At 36.5% G+C, this 20,642-nt stretch overlaps 2 protein-coding genes and 2 long non-coding RNA genes across 8 annotated transcripts in view; all 4 read right to left on the bottom strand.

The window, feature by feature from the left end:
* LOC104782345 (endoplasmic reticulum oxidoreductin-2-like) lies at window positions 6,498–12,764 on the bottom strand. Of its 4 annotated transcripts, XM_010507250.2 has the most exons (10): window positions 12,494–12,761; window positions 12,144–12,278; window positions 11,798–12,047; window positions 8,031–8,141; window positions 7,813–7,931; window positions 7,614–7,718; window positions 7,302–7,504; window positions 7,080–7,203; window positions 6,797–6,968; window positions 6,498–6,701 (listed from the first exon to the last, which is right to left on the bottom strand). In XM_010507250.2, exons 1-10 carry the CDS (start codon window positions 12,668–12,670, stop codon window positions 6,679–6,681), a joined length of 1,419 nt encoding a protein of 472 aa, XP_010505552.1. In that variant the 5' UTR covers window positions 12,671–12,761; the 3' UTR covers window positions 6,498–6,678. The 4 variants fall into 4 exon arrangements, with proteins under 4 accessions (XP_010505552.1, XP_010505549.1, XP_010505550.1 ...); XM_010507247.1 differs by lacking the exons at window positions 6,498–6,701; window positions 6,797–6,968; window positions 7,080–7,203; ... (2 more) ...; window positions 7,813–7,931; window positions 8,031–8,141 and adding an exon at window positions 8,207–11,380 and having other exon boundaries at window positions 12,494–12,764; XM_010507248.1 differs by lacking the exons at window positions 6,498–6,701; window positions 6,797–6,968; window positions 7,080–7,203; ... (2 more) ...; window positions 7,813–7,931; window positions 8,031–8,141 and adding an exon at window positions 8,207–11,380 and having other exon boundaries at window positions 12,489–12,580.
* On the bottom strand, window positions 13,777–15,064 carry LOC109132605. Its single transcript, XR_002037620.1, has 4 exons — window positions 14,733–15,064; window positions 14,355–14,472; window positions 14,151–14,245; window positions 13,777–14,028 (listed from the first exon to the last, which is right to left on the bottom strand). It is a non-coding gene; the product is annotated as an uncharacterized LOC109132605 (long non-coding RNA).
* LOC104782344 lies at window positions 15,242–16,367 on the bottom strand. The gene is made up of 4 exons (XR_002037630.1): window positions 16,212–16,367; window positions 15,848–15,990; window positions 15,396–15,762; window positions 15,242–15,295 (listed from the first exon to the last, which is right to left on the bottom strand). It is a non-coding gene; the product is annotated as an uncharacterized LOC104782344 (long non-coding RNA).
* LOC104782343 (probable inactive lysine-specific demethylase JMJ19) overlaps window positions 17,579–20,642 on the bottom strand; it is a 3,866-nt gene continuing 802 nt past the window's right edge. For both annotated transcript variants that reach the window (XM_010507245.1, XM_010507246.2), the window contains 6 exons: window positions 20,324–20,401; window positions 19,742–20,191; window positions 19,453–19,659; window positions 19,137–19,298; window positions 18,488–18,856; window positions 17,579–18,366 (listed from right to left, as the gene is read on the bottom strand). In XM_010507245.1, coding sequence (XP_010505547.1) covers window positions 17,761–18,366; window positions 18,488–18,856; window positions 19,137–19,298; window positions 19,453–19,659; window positions 19,742–20,191; window positions 20,324–20,401 — 1,872 coding nt within the window. In that variant the 3' untranslated portion in view covers window positions 17,579–17,760. The remainder of the gene's footprint in view (window positions 18,367–18,487; window positions 18,857–19,136; window positions 19,299–19,452; window positions 19,660–19,741; window positions 20,192–20,323; window positions 20,402–20,642) is intronic.

Genomic DNA, 20,642 nt, shown 5'->3' with positions numbered 1-20,642 from the left:
AAATGTGTGCAAGTTGCTGCACTTTGGTAGAAACGTGATTGGAAAAACAAAGTGTCTACTTTATTCTCGAACATAGTAGTTAAATACAATTAAAGTCAATCATGTGGTGCGTCCGTTTGTAAAACACTAGTTAATCACAAAAAACTGACCATTGTAATAAAGATCATAGACGACAACAATCATGAACCACATTATCTGAAGACACATAATGATATCTATTACATCGCTAATCAGCTTTTGCTTGGAGGATTGTAGATCGCTTCTCTATGTATACGATACCGGAGAAACACCAAACAATAGTGAATCATCTATCTAAATCAATCTCACCTAAGCAAAATCACACCTACAAAGCTCTAAAGTTTTTCCATGGCACTAACAAAAACGCTACTATAACATCCTCTTTTTTTTGGGTATAAATGCTATGATAACATACGCTGGCTTGCACAAATGAAAATGACTTATGGATGCGTACACGGTTTTGATATATTGTTTAATATCATGCCCACTAATGATCACGAGTATCATCATAATCTTATCAAAAAGGTGAGATTGTTAACATAAAACTATAGTGTGTGCAACGAATGATTACGAGTAATTAGTGTTGTCAACAACGCTATACTCATCTATTTCAATACTATTATTCTTTTATCACTTAAATAGCTATGCACCTTCGTCATCAGTGGTGGATCCAGCCAAAGCTTCATCAGATGCAAAAAGAGCAAAAAATTGTTTTAGTGGAGATTTGAACCCTTGACCTCTTAAACTATGTGGTGCATTCATTACTACGACACCACTTTTATCAACAAATTTATGGTAAAACCAAAGCATTTTTATATTTTATCTGGTGCAGTACTCCAACCAACGTGGGTCCATTCCTGTTCGCATTGCTACTTCACACAGCCTTTAGAGAAGCAGCTATCAACTTTTATATATCAGAAGTGATTGATTAGCGCTAATTATAATATTACTCTAATTTTCTTAGTATCATTAGACCAATTTATCTGATAATATTACACCCAAAAAAAATTCCGATAATAGCCAAACAATTAATGTATATATCTTTTTGTCGACGATTATCATATATATTATTCTATATACTGTAACAAGCTATGACATCTAGATTTTGAAAGAAAAAAGAAATATAAACGACTTTGCAAAATATTCTCATTGGGACAATCATCTGTTTTGTCAAACTCGATTAATGAGACTACTATTTGTTTGCATTAGAGATTTAAAAACTATTAGCAACATATAAAACACGAATAGGTCAATTTGTGTATCCAAGAAGTGTCGTGTGTGTCTTGGAGAGATTTTCGAAGTGTTTGGTTTTTGTAGGATTGTCGAATAAGGCCACGCAAAAAAACTTTGAAAGACGAAAGCCGAAGGGCTCGAGCGGTCAATGTCATTTGGTCAAACACATGTTACGTTTAGCAAAATCATCCCAACACTATTCTCGGATGGCTCCACTTTTGACGTTAACTTCAACTTTGCATTATTATATAGAAACGTATCCTCAACTTTCCAACTGCTTATATATAACAATGTAAGATCTTATTGGTCCGTTTACGATTTTATGTACCTAATGCTTAATCATGAAAAATAAAACTATTTTTCCAAAGTAATCAAGTAACTTTTATGTACCTAATAATTCTTAATCATGAAAAAACAAAACCATTTTTTTCAAAGGAATCAAGAAGAAAATATATTAAAAAACTGAACGAAATCAATTAAAATTTGTGTGGAGAATTAGAGATGAAGAGCACCAATGGATCAAACAGAGATTAGTTATCTCTAATCGACTTGTGTTAATTGAGATAGAGATATACACTCAGGGGAATCAGAGATTTGGTCATATATATATCGCAAGAGAAAAATAAACAAAGGCTATGAATCAAAAGTGGCATCATAACGACGAAGATTATAAGATATCATAATACTAAACATATGATTTTTGAATGAGGATGTATGTGACTCTGATTTTCATAAATAACACAATTGTTCGAGTACTATTAGCAAAATTATGCAATTGTTTTTCATAATTTGTTTGCCAAATTAAGTTTCACTAATAATTGTGTTTAACCCTTATAATATATGGGTATCCTATAACTACAAGAAAACAAATTCAACACACTTCAAGCCAGATAAAGCATTGAAAATCAACGCGTAGCAGTAGGCATGGTTAATCAATACAAGTCTCTCTTAAAAAGTATCTCAAAATGGCAAATCAGCTGTACAACAAAATGGAACACACTAATAATAAGCCAAGAAATAAGATAACATACGGTCAGAAACAGTTGAAATATTACATATACCGGCTAACTGCTATAAACAATGCCGTCACTCAAGGGAAAAAAACAATTGGAATCACACAAGAACGACATGACAGCTGTGGTGTTGTAGCTAATAGCTTGTAGTTACCAACTTGGATACATCGAGATTCAAAATTTTGAAGGCAAAGGAAAAGAAAGGTAAAAGAGAAAAGTTTTGAGCCAAAAGCAAGAAAAATGAATTATAAATACAATTAATGTATCATAAATTTATTTTGATATTTATGAAAAAGAGTGTATTTCAATGGCCTTTGTCTGTTCCCACTACCTTTTTTTATCATCTTTTGTTCTTGCAAAAATACTACTATTTTTTTTTCTGAAAGCGATTATTATTTAAAAGCTGAACTTTATTAAAAAGAAGAGCATCAAAATNTAAAGATCATAGACGACAACAATCATGAACCACATTATCTGAAGACACATAATGATATCTATTACATCGCTAATCAGCTTTTGCTTGGAGGATTGTAGATCGCTTCTCTATGTATACGATACCGGAGAAACACCAAACAATAGTGAATCATCTATCTAAATCAATCTCACCTAAGCAAAATCACACCTACAAAGCTCTAAAGTTTTTCCATGGCACTAACAAAAACGCTACTATAACATCCTCTTTTTTTTGGGTATAAATGCTATGATAACATACGCTGGCTTGCACAAATGAAAATGACTTATGGATGCGTACACGGTTTTGATATATTGTTTAATATCATGCCCACTAATGATCACGAGTATCATCATAATCTTATCAAAAAGGTGAGATTGTTAACATAAAACTATAGTGTGTGCAACGAATGATTACGAGTAATTAGTGTTGTCAACAACGCTATACTCATCTATTTCAATACTATTATTCTTTTATCACTTAAATAGCTATGCACCTTCGTCATCAGTGGTGGATCCAGCCAAAGCTTCATCAGATGCAAAAAGAGCAAAAAATTGTTTTAGTGGAGATTTGAACCCTTGACCTCTTAAACTATGTGGTGCATTCATTACTACGACACCACTTTTATCAACAAATTTATGGTAAAACCAAAGCATTTTTATATTTTATCTGGTGCAGTACTCCAACCAACGTGGGTCCATTCCTGTTCGCATTGCTACTTCACACAGCCTTTAGAGAAGCAGCTATCAACTTTTATATATCAGAAGTGATTGATTAGCGCTAATTATAATATTACTCTAATTTTCTTAGTATCATTAGACCAATTTATCTGATAATATTACACCCAAAAAAAATTCCGATAATAGCCAAACAATTAATGTATATATCTTTTTGTCGACGATTATCATATATATTATTCTATATACTGTAACAAGCTATGACATCTAGATTTTGAAAGAAAAAAGAAATATAAACGACTTTGCAAAATATTCTCATTGGGACAATCATCTGTTTTGTCAAACTCGATTAATGAGACTACTATTTGTTTGCATTAGAGATTTAAAAACTATTAGCAACATATAAAACACGAATAGGTCAATTTGTGTATCCAAGAAGTGTCGTGTGTGTCTTGGAGAGATTTTCGAAGTGTTTGGTTTTTGTAGGATTGTCGAATAAGGCCACGCAAAAAAACTTTGAAAGACGAAAGCCGAAGGGCTCGAGCGGTCAATGTCATTTGGTCAAACACATGTTACGTTTAGCAAAATCATCCCAACACTATTCTCGGATGGCTCCACTTTTGACGTTAACTTCAACTTTGCATTATTATATAGAAACGTATCCTCAACTTTCCAACTGCTTATATATAACAATGTAAGATCTTATTGGTCCGTTTACGATTTTATGTACCTAATGCTTAATCATGAAAAATAAAACTATTTTTCCAAAGTAATCAAGTAACTTTTATGTACCTAATAATTCTTAATCATGAAAAAACAAAACCATTTTTTTCAAAGGAATCAAGAAGAAAATATATTAAAAAACTGAACGAAATCAATTAAAATTTGTGTGGAGAATTAGAGATGAAGAGCACCAATGGATCAAACAGAGATTAGTTATCTCTAATCGACTTGTGTTAATTGAGATAGAGATATACACTCAGGGGAATCAGAGATTTGGTCATATATATATCGCAAGAGAAAAATAAACAAAGGCTATGAATCAAAAGTGGCATCATAACGACGAAGATTATAAGATATCATAATACTAAACATATGATTTTTGAATGAGGATGTATGTGACTCTGATTTTCATAAATAACACAATTGTTCGAGTACTATTAGCAAAATTATGCAATTGTTTTTCATAATTTGTTTGCCAAATTAAGTTTCACTAATAATTGTGTTTAACCCTTATAATATATGGGTATCCTATAACTACAAGAAAACAAATTCAACACACTTCAAGCCAGATAAAGCATTGAAAATCAACGCGTAGCAGTAGGCATGGTTAATCAATACAAGTCTCTCTTAAAAAGTATCTCAAAATGGCAAATCAGCTGTACAACAAAATGGAACACACTAATAATAAGCCAAGAAATAAGATAACATACGGTCAGAAACAGTTGAAATATTACATATACCGGCTAACTGCTATAAACAATGCCGTCACTCAAGGGAAAAAAACAATTGGAATCACACAAGAACGACATGACAGCTGTGGTGTTGTAGCTAATAGCTTGTAGTTACCAACTTGGATACATCGAGATTCAAAATTTTGAAGGCAAAGGAAAAGAAAGGTAAAAGAGAAAAGTTTTGAGCCAAAAGCAAGAAAAATGAATTATAAATACAATTAATGTATCATAAATTTATTTTGATATTTATGAAAAAGAGTGTATTTCAATGGCCTTTGTCTGTTCCCACTACCTTTTTTTATCATCTTTTGTTCTTGCAAAAATACTACTATTTTTTTTTCTGAAAGCGATTATTATTTAAAAGCTGAACTTTATTAAAAAGAAGAGCATCAAAATAAATTTTATCAAATCTTTTTGCCATGCAATTTCACTTACTCCTTTGACGCTACATGAAGAAAAAAAACACCATGACATTGACTTCCATATCCTCACACACACTCATTCTAAAAACAAAATCGAAGTAAAGTTTGGAGGACATCTATCTTCATCTACAATACTAATTACTAAGTACTAAGCAACATGTATTATTTCTCATTTTGTGACCTATCGAAGTTACAACTTCAGAAAATGTATCCATCTTTTTCCTATTATTTTACAATCATAATAATTTGTAAACCAATTGTTTTATTTTAAGAATATATAACGAGATTAACGTCAAATAACAATATACAAACTAAGTGAGAATGATATAATTGCGAATTTTGAATTTTCCTATAAGCAAATACTATAGAATGACCACATCACAGTTGTAGGTTTTGGGGGTTTAGTATATGTTTTGGTTTAGTATCGTGACTATCGTCAGTTCGTCACCTTTATAAAACAAAACAGGAAAAGAAAGCTTTATACATACGTAGAGGCAAAATATTAAAAGAAGAAGAGAGAATGAAAAAGTGCTCTCATTGATTGAGGTGGAGGATAGGATTCCCTTTATAGTGTTCTCTTTATGTCTCGCACTATTTCTGGCCTAAGTCAACCGCAAAAGCTGACCTCTTTTTCTTATCTTTTTTTATAATTTGTGTGTTTTCGTCTTCTATATTATAAGTACACGAATAATTCTTTTTGGTAATCTCCTTGCAATACATGTGAGTGACACTCAATATTCAAAAATATTGAGGTGTTTTTACTTTTTAGCTGATTACTACAAAATATGAGCACCATTGGCTTGGCTCTGATCAAACAATTAGTGCGTTTACATGCATCTACGATATGAAAACACAAATGGTTGATAACTTCTACACTAGAGATATCAGGTTTACTTTCCTAAAGAAATTTGAAAGTTCTACTATACTATACTGCAGATAAGTTGGCAATCAAAGTTTGATACATGGCATGTGTTGGCAAGTGTAGTTAGATCTGCAGCGTTGTACACCAAACAGCAACATTTCACAATGGGAGGCTTGGTGAGTAGACAGTTTATAATCTGTGACTGTAAACTGATGATACATATCAAAGAAAAACAAAATTCTCTTCTATCCATTCGAAAATTACTTCACATTCACAAGGGACTGTAATCAATTTCAACATCCTTACAATCTTTTTTAGTTCATGTAAGTTTCTCTAAAGTCACATGAATCAGTAAAGCAAAAAGGTCTCGGCTAAGGGGTGTGGCATCAAACAAGATAAAGAATGCTCCACCAGGTTTGTAATCTAATCAACGGGGCTTTGTATAACTGTTTCCTGCAAAATTAACCTCTCTTACTTTACGACAATGTATACTCTCCCGCCATCACTTCGCTTGATCCCACAAGCCCCAGACCTCACTGAAGATATAGCTAGCTACTCTTCCCATAAACAGCTGCATTTTAACAAGTGGTTGCCAGAGAAGAAAAATATTATGAATCTTGTTTCACTTCTCTATTAAGGTCTATAAATTCTATAATGCTTTCTTACCTTTTGTTTGCGCTAAAGACGTCATTATTCTCTTCAAAAAGCTGTTCCCAGGAGATGCCTGTCCTGCTATTCTCTCGGCCGCAGGACTCATGTCATGAACATATTTCACCGATTCAGATAACCGGTTGAGAAGATTCATCAGTGCAATCACTTCATTCCTTTGCAATTCGAGCTGAAGAAAACAGGAAAGATGCATAAGTTCCAAGGAAAAATTAAGGAAATATACGGTGCATCAGTTCCTATAAAATGGACAATGTGTCTCCCAGGTGTGTTAGAAACGCACATTGTGACGCAAATTGTCTTCACCATTGACAGTGAATAGGATTTTCAATGCAGTGCCGAGACCGAGAACCTGGAGCTTTCCCCAAAGACGGCATTTCTCACAGCCTACACAGTCCATTATTGCACTGAAATGCAAGGCCATCAAGGGATAAAAAGAATTGAACTGTCAGTAGAAAATTATTATCATTGCTCAAAAGGAGGAATTAAGGATTTGAAAAAGGACCTTATGTTTCTGAATTGTTTTTGTATCTTCTCTTTCAGTTCTGGTCCACGTTGGCCTTTCCAGAGCTTAGCCTCATCAAATGGCACTGGACAAGCTGCTTTAGTTTTGGGGTCACTAACTACTTGCTTCACCAGAGATTTGGTCTTCAAATCCTCAATGACATTACCAGTCTCATATTCGGCCTCTACCAAGTAATCTTCTGCCTACAAATCATTTAGGAGAGGAAATAAACTAACTGTGAGCCTGTGACTATTCTAGACTATTGAGACCCTTTCCTTGGATTTAGACAAAGAAAATTGATTTGTAACTGACCTTTGTTACTGCTCTCAGAACAAACAAAAATGTGAAATATAGGTTCTGGACGCGATCTGGGTATCTTAACACACGATCATACAACAAAGTCAGGTTTTGACCCCACTGAAACACACACAAAAAAGGAGTCACTGAATCATCTAATTCTGCGCAAGAAGTATATACCGTGGTTAAGACAGATTCAGAAGGCAGGTCTTACCAAGTTTGTAGCTTCATCAAGTAGATAATCTGAAGCGATGTGAACTGAAATAGATGAGTGAAGACCAGAGACCAATTTGTACAAGATCTTCTCTTCTTGGCACGATTCTGCAGATGTATCTAAGAAGCCAGTATAATTGGAGGGGTTAAGACAGCCACTTGGTGAATAAGAGTAATACATCGAGAAAACAAGAAAGACTTTGGAATGGTGACGCTTACGTTTGGGACAGTTCTCAGAGTATATAGCATCCCATATTCTTCTAGCTGACGGCCCAATATAGCCAGTGTACCGTTCAGGATTTAGCCGAAGATTAACATATGTCATTTCATCTGCGTGATCATTCAGTAATCAAAAACCGCATCTAAGACAATGCGATGCATTTGATACGATTTGCTTATAGAAAAGGATTTGATAGATTATAGAACTGGAATTACAAAAGGAACTGAGGATTTTGTTAATGGAGCTCCTCCCACTCCCCCTAAAAGACCTCACCAAATACTCGATGAAGCTCTCTAACCCTCTCCACATTGTATATATAGATAGACAAAAGAAATAAGCTAAACCAGCCCCGGTTTACTCTCACACTAAACCTTTGTTAAGTTGATACTTAAGAAAAATATGATTAAGCCATTGAACTGCTTCTATCAATACGCCTGCCTTTGAAAACAACCTTGTCCTCAAGGTTGAAATGAGCAAACTGTTTAGCCAACCCCTTCTTTGAGCTTCCCAGGACATTCAAAATATGGCATCACTTCCCGCTTCAGCAACAACTCTTCATGCCCTGTTTTCAGATTGTCCCTGGCCTCCAAATCCAAATTCAGCTCTGATCTGACTTGGAGATTTTCCTTTAGCTGCGCCAACATTACGTCTCTTGCTTGTATCAGAGTCTCACACGTCAACATGTCTTCAATTTCGTCATGACTAATATTCTCTGCGAAAGAGGACACTGAACTAGGCAACATGATTATCTGTTTGGCCGTGACATCATCCAGTTGAAACACCATTTCTATCTCCCAAGGTTTTTGCTCCAGATAACGAATTTTCCACGCCATGCCATTCTTTTCTTTTTCCCGTTCAGCCACCTTGTTTAGATAGACAACAAGAAACCCCCTCTCCATCAGCTTAACTTCTATTTTTCCACTAACAACAGCCACACTGATTTTTAGCACTATTTGAAATTCATTCGCCCTTCCACTTGCAGTAGTGTAGGCAAACCCATCCACTTGCAGTATTGTAGGTAAATGAAACTGTATGCTTCTGTTTGCTGAGACCTCCATTGCAGCAACAATTTCCAGAGAAGAATCATCACCACCCATGAAACCTGCACTAAGAACCAAGGGAACTATCTCCAGGCTAACACCCTGCCTCCCATCCAACGCTTTCAAGCCCGCACTAAATAGTTCTTCAATTCCCAGCACTGACAACTGAATCCATTTGTTAACGTCAATGCAAACTGCATGTCTTGTGGTAGCAATGGCAAACTCTTTACCGAGCGATAAGGCCCATGTTCTTTTGAAATATGTCGTTTCCATTAACCCTTTGCCTAGTGGAGTTTCTTCTTTCGTATACGTTCGCAACACCCAAGTGTTCCTGTACTTCTTTTTAAATTTGACTCTCTTCCCACTAGTCATGGAATGCTTCTTATCTACTGTCATCAATTCCCATAACAGCTTCGACTTGCGCTTATGTCGAAATTTGTGTCTCTTTCTACTAGACCAACTCATCATCTCCATAGCCGTTCTGATTCCCACTTTCAGCACGTCCAAGATCACTTGATGCATTTGTTTGTCATGCTCCTCTAAATACGCGACAACCCAGCTTATCAACCCTATTATGTCAGTCATTTCGCCAACTGTCATGTACGTCATGTCAAGGCTCTGCGATCCTCTCACTGTCTCCATTCTTTCACGTATGAACATGTTCAATCTTCGAAGCCAAATTAGCTTTGTCCAGTCCAGCTTCACAGTTTTGCACTTGACCCTATGTGGCTTGGTATAGTCTATCTTCCTCTCTACCTCAACATGTTCTCCTTTCCACGACTCTTTCTTACACCATTCCTGGACGCGTTTCTCATAATACTTGAACTTGAGTATAAAGTTCAATGTCAAGACAACCTGATTTCTAGAGAACCTCTCTTTATTCTTCTTCTCATGCTTGTTGCGTTTTTGCTTGAATTTGTGTTTCCTCCAGTTGGCGAGCTTCTTCAAAACTGTTAGATATCTCAACGACAGCTTTTCATACACCCATTGATGAACATATAGGTAGTGCGTGATACCCTTGCTCGCATACTCCATCTTCATCATGTTTTTCTTCTGTTGTGCGTGATACCCTTGCCACAACAACCTTTTGTTGAACGTTCGGTGGTGCATCTTCATCTTGACACATGTCTTCTTATTCCCCATCTCAACCGAATCTTTCAACAGACCACAGTTCCACCATTTTGCAACAATTTTCAGCATCACTCCTTCACTTTTCACACATCCCTCTGCCACTCCATGTGGGTTATAGTTATTTGAATGATTCTTCCATGGCTTCTTCTTTTTCTTTCTCGTGAGTCTATTATCTCCCCTCAACCTTTTGTTAAATACTTGGCTGGCAGATAGCAAATGATAGTTTTTTCCAGCATAGACCAATATAGTAGTGTCTGGTCTGTCATGTATGTTCTTCATCTGGATTCGAGAGGTCCCCAATTTCACTATTCCAGCTTTGTATTTAAACCCCTTAGCCTTTGTGAACTTCTTCCGAATTCTCTTCGTGGTAGTCTTTTTCCCTCTTTGAGACAATTCCTCGAACACCTGGTATACATGATTTGGCTTAGCTGCTTGTTCCCTATGGTTTCGATGTTCCTCTAACACCTGCGGCAAATAGAAGTTCATATGTTCTTCTATTCTCTTTGTCAATAGCTCCACAAAGCCTGTATCTCCTTTGAGTTTGAAACCACTTTCAGACCCATCAATCTTTGAAAACGTTTTCCATCTCTTCTTCTTTTTCTTCTTCGTGTTCACTTTTCTTTCCATAGGCATTTGATCGAACACTTGGTGGACATGTTCACTCTTCTCAATATCTGGCTCTTTTTGCACACCCATTTGTTCTTTTTGGAAGATATTATCCAACAGATCTTCTTTTTCTGCGACTCTTTGACATACCACCACTTCTGCTGCTGCAGTCTTCTCCTTCTCTTCACCACTTGGTTTTTCAAGACACTCCTCAGTCTCTAGGAGATATTTCTCTAGTTTGTCCAAACAGCTCGTCCATCTGCTCATCTTAGAGTCAAATTCATCACTCTGCGTTAGATCAGCCACAACGCTCTCTTTCCCTTTGCTGAATCGTTGAAGCAGACCGATCTTGATCTCATTCCAGCTTGTAAACGCAACATGTGACTCCTGGAACCACAATAGAGCAACACCTTCCATAAATCCATATGCAAAAGAGATCTTTGTCTCTTCTGTGAATCCATGGTCCGTGAAGTAATCTTCAACCCATGAAATCCACATCGCCGGATCTTCATCACCATAATAAACAGGAACCTCCACAGAACCATCACCATCTCCCATTGGGTCGAACTGCTCTGATACCAATTTGATACGATTTGCTTATAGAAAAGGATTTGATAGATTATAGAACTGGAATTACAAAAGGAACTGAGGATTTTGTTAATGGAGCTCCTCCCACTCCCCCTAAAAGACCTCACCAAATACTCGATGAAGCTCTCTAACCCTCTCCACATTGTATATATAGATAGACAAAAGAAATAAGCTAAACCAGCCCCGGTTTACTCTCACACTAAACCTTTGTTAAGTTGATACTTAAGAAAAATATGATTAAGCCATTGAACTGCTTCTATCAATTACTCAAAAAACGCTACTTGTTAAATATCTTCTCATGAGCCAGTTATATAGGAACTGAGTAACAGAGTGTTGACATATATGTACCAAATGCATAGAATATAAAGACAAAAAGGAATTAGAAAGTGAAGAAAACTTACCGTTGTCAGTTTCATCATCACTTGTCCAGGGATTGTCAGTGACAGTCCAACCCCCCCTGATAGCTCTAGTGTCTACAGTACGATCAACGGTAGCTTGTGGTTTCCCTTCTTGACAAACAGGATTGTATTGGCTTAATGGCTTCTTGAATATTTCAGGGAACTCGCTATCAGGACACTCACAAACACTACAGTCTCTTAACCGGCACATACCATCATCAGGCCAAAACGGGCAATCACACCACAGTTTAACCTATAAAAACGGTTTCAGACCTTTAATCACAACACACACCTCCAAATCCTCTAGAAAAACTCATATTTCATTATCAAAGAAAGATCATGAACCAACCTTGAAGTATCTGTAAAACGGTGTCTTAACAAGATCTTGAAGTAAAGGATGCAACACTTCCGTATTCAACCGATTCACAGTCTCGTAATCGCAACAACAGTCTTCAACAATCCCAATGTACTTCTGCTGCTCAGCCTAAAAAAAACAAAATTAAAGTATACGAATTGAGAAGTCGCCTATAAAAATCAAATCAAATCAACGTAATCTCTGAGATTCAATCAAAGCTAATCTCCTCCTTACATAGAAAACAGTCACACTAACCTAACCTATTTTTTTACTACCACAAGCTCCAAATTGAGAAACTCACAACAACAACAAAAAAAAAAAAAAGCTTTTTAGAAATACCTAACCTGACGGCAATTGCATATTTTTCCGGTTAACTCAGAAATCGACGAATTCTGAGTATTGAAAATCACAGCAGCCACGACGGCTAAAAGAACGCCAGCTATAGCTCCGATCAGCAATATCCAACTTTTCCCCGATCCTTTTGCCTTCGCCTTCACGCTTCCGACGTCCGTCTCCGCCATTCGCGCTATGACAAAGTGGAACTAAAATATCTCTTAGAAAAAAATCTGATACAGACGACGACGACGACGACGAAATAGAAATCTCCGACTCGGAGTTTTGAATTTTCTTTTTTAAGGAAAATAAAATGTCAAACAAATCTCCATCACATAAAGTCATTACATCCAACGGCTGTGCATTTTCGCTTTAATTAACTATTAAAAAAATTGGAATAGAGATTATAGTTTATATAATTTTAATGGATTTGGAAATCAAAACAAAAATACTTATTAATCATTAATTTTAAAATATTTATCAAAATTATGTGTTATTGACTTATTGTATATAATTTATAAATAATTGTTAAAATTGAATGTTATTCATTTAATAATTTGTTTTGATTTTCATAATTTTACAATTTTATATGAATTTATAAATCATTTTATATGGATTTACATATATGTGCTTAAACGTATTTAACGTCGTAACCAAACCAAAAGAAATCCATATAAAATAAACTCTGGAGTTAACATGTTAAATCCATAATTTTACAAATATTTTAATGTCGACCAAAGCAAAAGAAACTGTGGAGTTGGTAGGTAAACTCGAAATCTTTTTGCATCCATTCAAATTGTGCTTAATCAATTACTCTTAAATATTTCATGACATTTCGTCTACGGACTGATATATTTTTTTTTTTTGAGTTAGACTGAAACGGCTCATGTGTTGTACGGAGTATTCTATTAAGCAAAACACATACTAAACAAAAATCATCATTGGCTTGTTACTTAAAATATGTTAAATTGGGTTATATACGGAGAACTCAACGCCAATTAACCCTAAAATACACAAAAGATACGTACTTTTTTTACACCGTGGTGACATTTATTTTCCGACAACCAAACCCTTTTTTGTATGTAGCTTCATTTGAGAACAATCTTTTTCCACACAATGATATGACTGTGTACATATGATATCATTTTGTTTCGTATAAGACCGTCGTCATATGTCTTCTTACGAATATTAATTTGCAAGAGTTTAAACATATGAGTAAGACGAGTTGCAGGGCGTTCTCACAATGGTGGAGTCAAACTGCTAGAAAAAGGCGTTCTCACATTGCAGTATTTATACATAATAACGTTGCAAGTTACAACACTTAACACATAAACATACTTAAGCGAGATAGACGAGTTGATGATTACTGTTAACAGACAAGAAAATTGCATAATTAAGATTTATTGACCGTTGGTTTGTACCGTTTTACATCATCTTTTTCGACATGTCAAGCTTCCTCTTCTCAATCGCATCAAGCATCCCCGCTTCTTGCCTCCTTATACTTTCACTATTCACCCGCATCCTCATAAATTGACTCGGCACATATCTATCACATCATTTGTTCCAGATAATTAGAAACTCATATATATCTTCTTACGAATATCCAATCTCATATCTTATTTTCCCGTAAGAGTTTTAAGAGTACGTACGAGTGCATATAAAGCTTACCGAGATGTTGTGCTTGACACAATGGTGGAGTCTCCAAGCGAGTTATGACAGTTGCTTAAACAAACCTGAGAGAGTTTCTCTTCCGACAAGCCACACTGAATCAACAATAAAATGATCATCAACAAAGTTTAACAAACATGCATCAGGAATTCAGGATATCTGAGATAACATAAATATATCTGCTCAAAGAGTGGTGGTACTAACCTCGATTTCAGCCTTTGCCGACGAGAGACCGAAGTTAGGAGGGTACTTAGGTGTAACTACTCTCAGGCAATTCCGAGACTCGTTGTCCCATTTGATGAGGTGGAGAGGTAAATCTTAACTAAAAATGACTCGATTTTGTTATAACAAAGCTAAAAAAGAATATTTACCTAAAAAGATGTTATTTGTAACAAGTAGTTTTGTTGGTTGGTTAATTTGTCACATTTTATTCATGAAATGGGTTGGATTGGTATTAGTCTGGATACAACAAAATAATTCTATTAGGTCTGATGTACTTATTAGATCTAATAAGTATAAGTTCCTTGTGTCAGAATTGAGAAATTCTATGGTTCGAATCTTTAGTATTCTTTTATTTATTACCTGTGTCTACTAATCTGATAATATAGCAACAAGGTGAGCATCCGACCACCTGGATTCCAGCGGCGAAATGCAAACTATAGATAGCTTGTTAGTTCCGCTTGCATCTGCTTTGTGTGGGCTGTGATCTAACAGATTATCTACTAGCCCCAACTTCTCAATAAGGCTTTCACCGTTCATCCCAAGAAAATAGGCCTCGAGTTCCGCCTTCTTGGTACGAGTGTATAAAATTTTCCTTTCGTTATCAACGACCATCTCTACAACAGGATCAAAATCTCCATTGATGCATATGCGGCGTAAGCATTGGCTAGTTTATAAATAACACAACACACAGAGACAGACAAAAAAAAAAAAAAAAAAAAATTAGTTAGTAGAAGAAGCTTGTCATTAATTCATATCGTAATCAAAGGACACANAAAAAAAAAAAAAAAAAAAGAATTAGTTAGTAGAAGAAGCTTGTCATTAATTCATATCGTAATCAAAGGACACAGGGGTCATTTTTGTGTACGTACGTGTTATACATCGCCGTATACAACTCCTTGATAGTAGTAGATCCGCATTTATAGCTGAAAGAAAAAAAAGGAGTTGGTTAATTAGTAGAAGAAGCTTGTCATTTTTCAATTCGGCATTAAAGAGCAGAGAGGAGACAGGTCGAGTAATGTGTACCAATGGATAGCATAGTAATTAGGGTCAGGGCCAAGCAGTATGCAGCAAACTAGACGGCAAGGTGAGCCAATAGTATAGAGCAGCTCGAATATGAGACCGTTGTATCCAGCCAAGAAAATGCGGCCTTTATCAGTAGAGGCAATACAAGTCATTGTAACTCCATCAGTTGAGGTGGTGTAGTCAACCAGCTTCTCTAATGAAATGTGAGAAAGAGTATCTTCGCCGCCTTCTTGAGACGAGCAGCATACTCCAAAAAGCAGCAACTCATCTTGAGTTGCGAGCACCAAAATCTGGCCGAGGTTTCACTAGACAAGCCGCAGAAATAGGCAGCTCCTCGCTGGTTCTGTGCACCCAAATTTGCGCATCCCTGGTTGGTTCAAAATTGTGTGTTTAATACAAAAGCACAAATCTTAGAAAACGTACGTTGAAGTTGGGAATTTTTTTATCGTTACCATTTGTCAAAACGCCACAGAAGGAAAGAATGATCATCGAGTAATACCCACGCACGTCGAATCTCCGGGAATTTCCCATGTGAGACCATCATCCCCTCTTTATTATTATACTTAACTGGAGAAGGTAAATCCCACGACGGCCACTGCAACAACAGCAAAGACAAAATTAAACACTATGACAGAGAGAGAGAACAAAGAAAGAAAGAAAGAATAAACCCTGAGGCAATTGCAGCAAGGCTTCTTTAGATCTTAAACAGAGCAGTTTTAGTTGTAGATCTGCTCTGTTTTCGAAAAAACAAAAATAAAAAACCCCTAATAACTCAAAACCACGAAAACAAAGCAATTACATCCCCTTGATGCTGACCTTTATGCAATCCACCGTATACGGTTTATGATGGAAGTTTCTTGCTTTTTCTGGATCGAGCGAGGCTTTTTCCACATTCATCGTCGAAATCAATCCCTCAAGCGAAAACATCCCCAGTGGAATCGATGTCCTCGATTCTTTTATTACAAAACCCTAGCTCCCCTTTTGGTGTTTAACAGTTTAAGAGAAGTCAAAACTAGAACTATTTGACCTAACTCTTGCGACCGAAGTTTTACACATTTTTTTTTTGTCTCATAAATTTTTCATTGTGTTTTGGACCCATGCTACACAGCATGTAACACATTTTTTCTTCTTCTTATTTTATAACTTAAAATGTGTTAATTTTTTAAATTAAATTTCTTATTGGATAATATAGAAACTCTTACATTTGTTTTCTAATACAACATGTAGATATATGGTAGAGTAGTGAATTTTTGTTTCTTAGATGTATATACAAGTTAATTATTTTTGTTTAGAAATCAATTAATTAAAATTAGTTGTTTTAAAAGTAAGAAGGTATTAATATGTATAATATTTTGTAATTCATATAAGAAATAAGGATATCATTTTTAGCTAAATTAATTTAAAACATCGATAATATATGAAATAAGTTAAACGTTTTAGTGTTGGTTTAATTGTGACGAGTTCAGAGGTCGTATCCCCAAGTACCGTCATTGACCTGGCCGGCCAAGGGGCGAACATCTTTTGCGACAAAGAATAATTCTGATCTTAATTGTCTTCGTTGTAGCTTTTCCTAATAGAATAATATAATATGCTCTGCTCGAGCTGCAATTGTACCCTTCTTTTACTTTGAATAAGAAACATGATTATTGAAACAGCTCTACCCGTTTTACCGAGCTGTCTACATACCCTTAACGGGATCAAGCCGAGTCGTAGTTCGTAAATATAAATGAAGCCAACAAGATTGTAAGATAAAACAGAAACAAAAGCCTCCACATTTATTGAAAGACTCAAGTACTATTCACCGCTACGAGCTACCATCACTAGAGCTTCATCCGGTGACTGGCCAGGTAAACAAGTCATCGAGGCGTCGGATTGTTTTCACTCCATCTTCAGTTGGGAATTTCACACCCTGGTGGTAAGTAGACGGGATAGCCTTCATCTAATATATCCAAGGTGTCCCAAGGATGATGTTATAGGCAGCAGATTGATCAAAGACGGTGAACTCAACGATCTTAGGTACACAGGCGGTGAACACCGAGATCTTAATTTGACCGAGAGACATGGTGGTATCGCTAGTATAACTGTATAAGCAATGAGCGGGGTCGGAAAGCCCGTAACGTCTCCACGACTAATTAAAGCCATTACATCCATCACATAAAGTCATTACATCCAACGGCTGTGCATTTTCGATTTTAATATTTTTATTAAAATATTAGTGAGACCAATTGTTTCGTCTCACTCCAGTAGTCACTGCAAGCAGCAAGACTCTGTTTTTGTTGTGTTCAACATAAAAAGGTGTTTTTACTACTGTCTTACGGCAAAATGTGACTAAAAACTACAGAACAGCAAAACATTCTTTATGTATTCATCCCTGCTTCTGTTTCTTCGTTGTGTCGACATCAGAGGAATCATCATCACATGGCCTCTTTGATTTCTTTGAACAAGATTTCAAAGGCTCCATTGCATCATTGCTCCCCTTTTTAACCTTCAGTATCTCGGCCATAGATCTCGCCTTCCCTCTTGTCGGCTCTCTGGTCCCAGCTGCGACGTCTTTCCTCGTGATGTTACAGCGTGTAACCTCATCTGTTTCCTTGCCTTTTGCTTCTTCGGGTTGTGAACTTCTTGTGGTGGCGGCCGGATAAGCACAGTATCTTTGCTCTATGCCTGTCCATCTGAACATGGAGCTGAGCTTTTTACCTTCCAACGCCTCTACGAGAATATTCAACTCATCGACAGTGTATCTATAGAGAAAACTCTTTCTGTCAAATGGACAGGCACAGAGCTTCCTCATGTGGCTCAGACACGAGTAACGATCAGCAGAGCATGAACATTTGACAGCGGAAAGATATAAATCCCCCAGACATACACAACATTCCCTTTTGCTCACAGCATCATAACTTTTGTCCATCCTTTGCGATTCTAGTGAACCGCTAAGGAATTCACGTCTGCGTGTCTCTTCCCTGACCCGTGACTACAAACAAGAAAAAGAGAGAAATAAAATAAGCAAAAGGTGGTGCGGAAGTTCTTCAAGCTGCACAATTTTAATGCGTAATCTGAGGAATACAACAGGCAAATAAGAGTGGCGAGCTTACCTTGACAATGTTGGAGAATACCCCCTCCTTCCCACATGAATCATTCCACCTCGCGTAACATGCTGGATTTTTCTTGGACAAAGCATATTCCTTAAGGTATTTCACAGCTTCCCTTGAAGCACTTAACAATAGTTTATCATATGATATTAACGATTTTTTACTCTTCTCTTCATTCAGCCGAACAGCAATGTTCCCATGGGGCAACCAATCAAGGGGAGCAAAATTTGCTTTCTCCAAACAGTTGAAGCCACAATCAAAGGCAGAGTAATACGACCCAGGAAATAAAATAACATACTGGCCAGGGTTCTGGACACAGCGGGTCACTGGTATACCCTCCATGCTCAATTGATATGGAGACATTATCATCACCTGCCAAAAATACATTGCTTCCCTTGTAAATGAACCACAACTATACGTATTTAATAGCTCTCGGTAAGAGTCATAGTTATGATAGGATTTAATTAAAGTTGAACAGATAAATCCAAATACAGTGTGATCTCTCTATGCCTATGGCATGTCATGATCGTTTATGCTGAACACGAACTAAATCACAAGTGAAATCTTAGTTGGTCACTCTACTGTTTATTTTCTTTCTGAGTTTTGAAAAGAGTAATATGCATTGATGCTTAATGTGTTCACAGATACTTACAGGATCGAAACTCTTCTTTGGCTGTTCTCCTGACATCTCAGGGATTAAGTTCTTCATGGTAGCCTGGAACTTAGATTGATGGCATCCCGCTACCGAGTACCACACCCTAGGAGCGCCCTCATGCAAATAGCAGAGAGAGTAGAGTCTCTCCTTCTCAGATTTCTGTTCAGCAAAAATATTCCAAGAAACAAATATGAGACTATACAAGCAAATTAGATTAAAAAACTTACAATGCTGCAAAATTTATTCTAGTAACAAGTTATATTATGCTTTCAAAAAATGACGACCATAGCTTGACCTCTACTTTAAAACTTACCCAGAACTGGGAAGACAAGCACATTCCCACACTTAGGCGAGGAACACAGATTGATTCGCAGTCTTCCAATGAAAGAAGAGAACCAGGAAGCTTAGGCGTATTGTTCAGATTCCAACCTGATGTACTGTACTTGCAAGATTCAGATGGTTCAGATAAAGGAAATCCACTGCCAAACGTTGAGGTGTCTATATCATTGCCATAAAGCACCTAATTTACACAGCAAGTGAGTATTGTATTATAGCCGGTTTCATATAATACGAAAGCAGTAGACTTGATATTATTAACATACCCCAATTTCAACAAGTGGACTCTCAACAAGTTGTCTATACTCTTTTTCAACGTCTGCCACAGTTAGCTCCTCTAGTTGTGGTGATGGAGATGGGTTCTTGGAACCCAAAACCTCATCCTTCATGCTAAAATGACTCTTCTTGTATGAATCTGCGAAGCTTTTAAAGCTCTTTAAAGTATGCCCTGGACCGCGTTCTATTTTACAAAACTTAACCTCCTCAGATGTAGCATCATCACTATCCGCATCAAGCTCCTTTTTAATCTTTGGGTTCTCGGTATGAATTCCATCAAAGAGCTGAACTTGAGGGAAAAATGTAGAATCATCCCATATTTCCATCTCCTTGAGAAGACATGGAGGTTTCCACGAAGGAGGAGGAACAACACAACAGATTCCATACGGCTCAGCTCTTTCGCGCAAGCTTGCTATATATGAGAGTGTGTCACCAAATTCCTGATGATTAGGTAACTTTATGTCAGAGGATGAGGAATATAATCCTTTAGAAGCGTACAGTTTTTTACTAAATATGATGTAAAACAGTATGATAACCTATTTTGTCTTTCATAAAACCAAAGCATAACTGACCTCCTCGGTTGGGTTAAACACAGGACCTTCCTCAAGGACTTCGGTCTCTGAAACTTTGAGTCGCCGTCTTAACCGTACCTGTGAAAATCATTTTTCCACAATAAGTAAAGAATGCAAAAGACTCCAACATACCATATTGATACCTACACTCTCATACGTCTCAAAGCTTAGAAGAGCTACCTAAAACAGCACACCAATCTCCAAACTATTCATGCTAAATCACTTAGAGAGCTGGCCTTACAATTACTAAAACCATATCCAGCTAAAGACATCAAAATCAAGTCTTATACTAGTCTATATGGAAGATAAAAAAAAAAAA

The sequence above is a fragment of the Camelina sativa genome, chromosome 4, assembly GCF_000633955.1.
Source record: "Camelina sativa cultivar DH55 chromosome 4, Cs, whole genome shotgun sequence".
NCBI classification, from domain to species: domain Eukaryota; kingdom Viridiplantae; phylum Streptophyta; class Magnoliopsida; order Brassicales; family Brassicaceae; genus Camelina; species Camelina sativa.
Note: the sequence above shows the minus strand (reverse complement) of the source record. Positions and strands in the feature narration are given on the sequence as shown.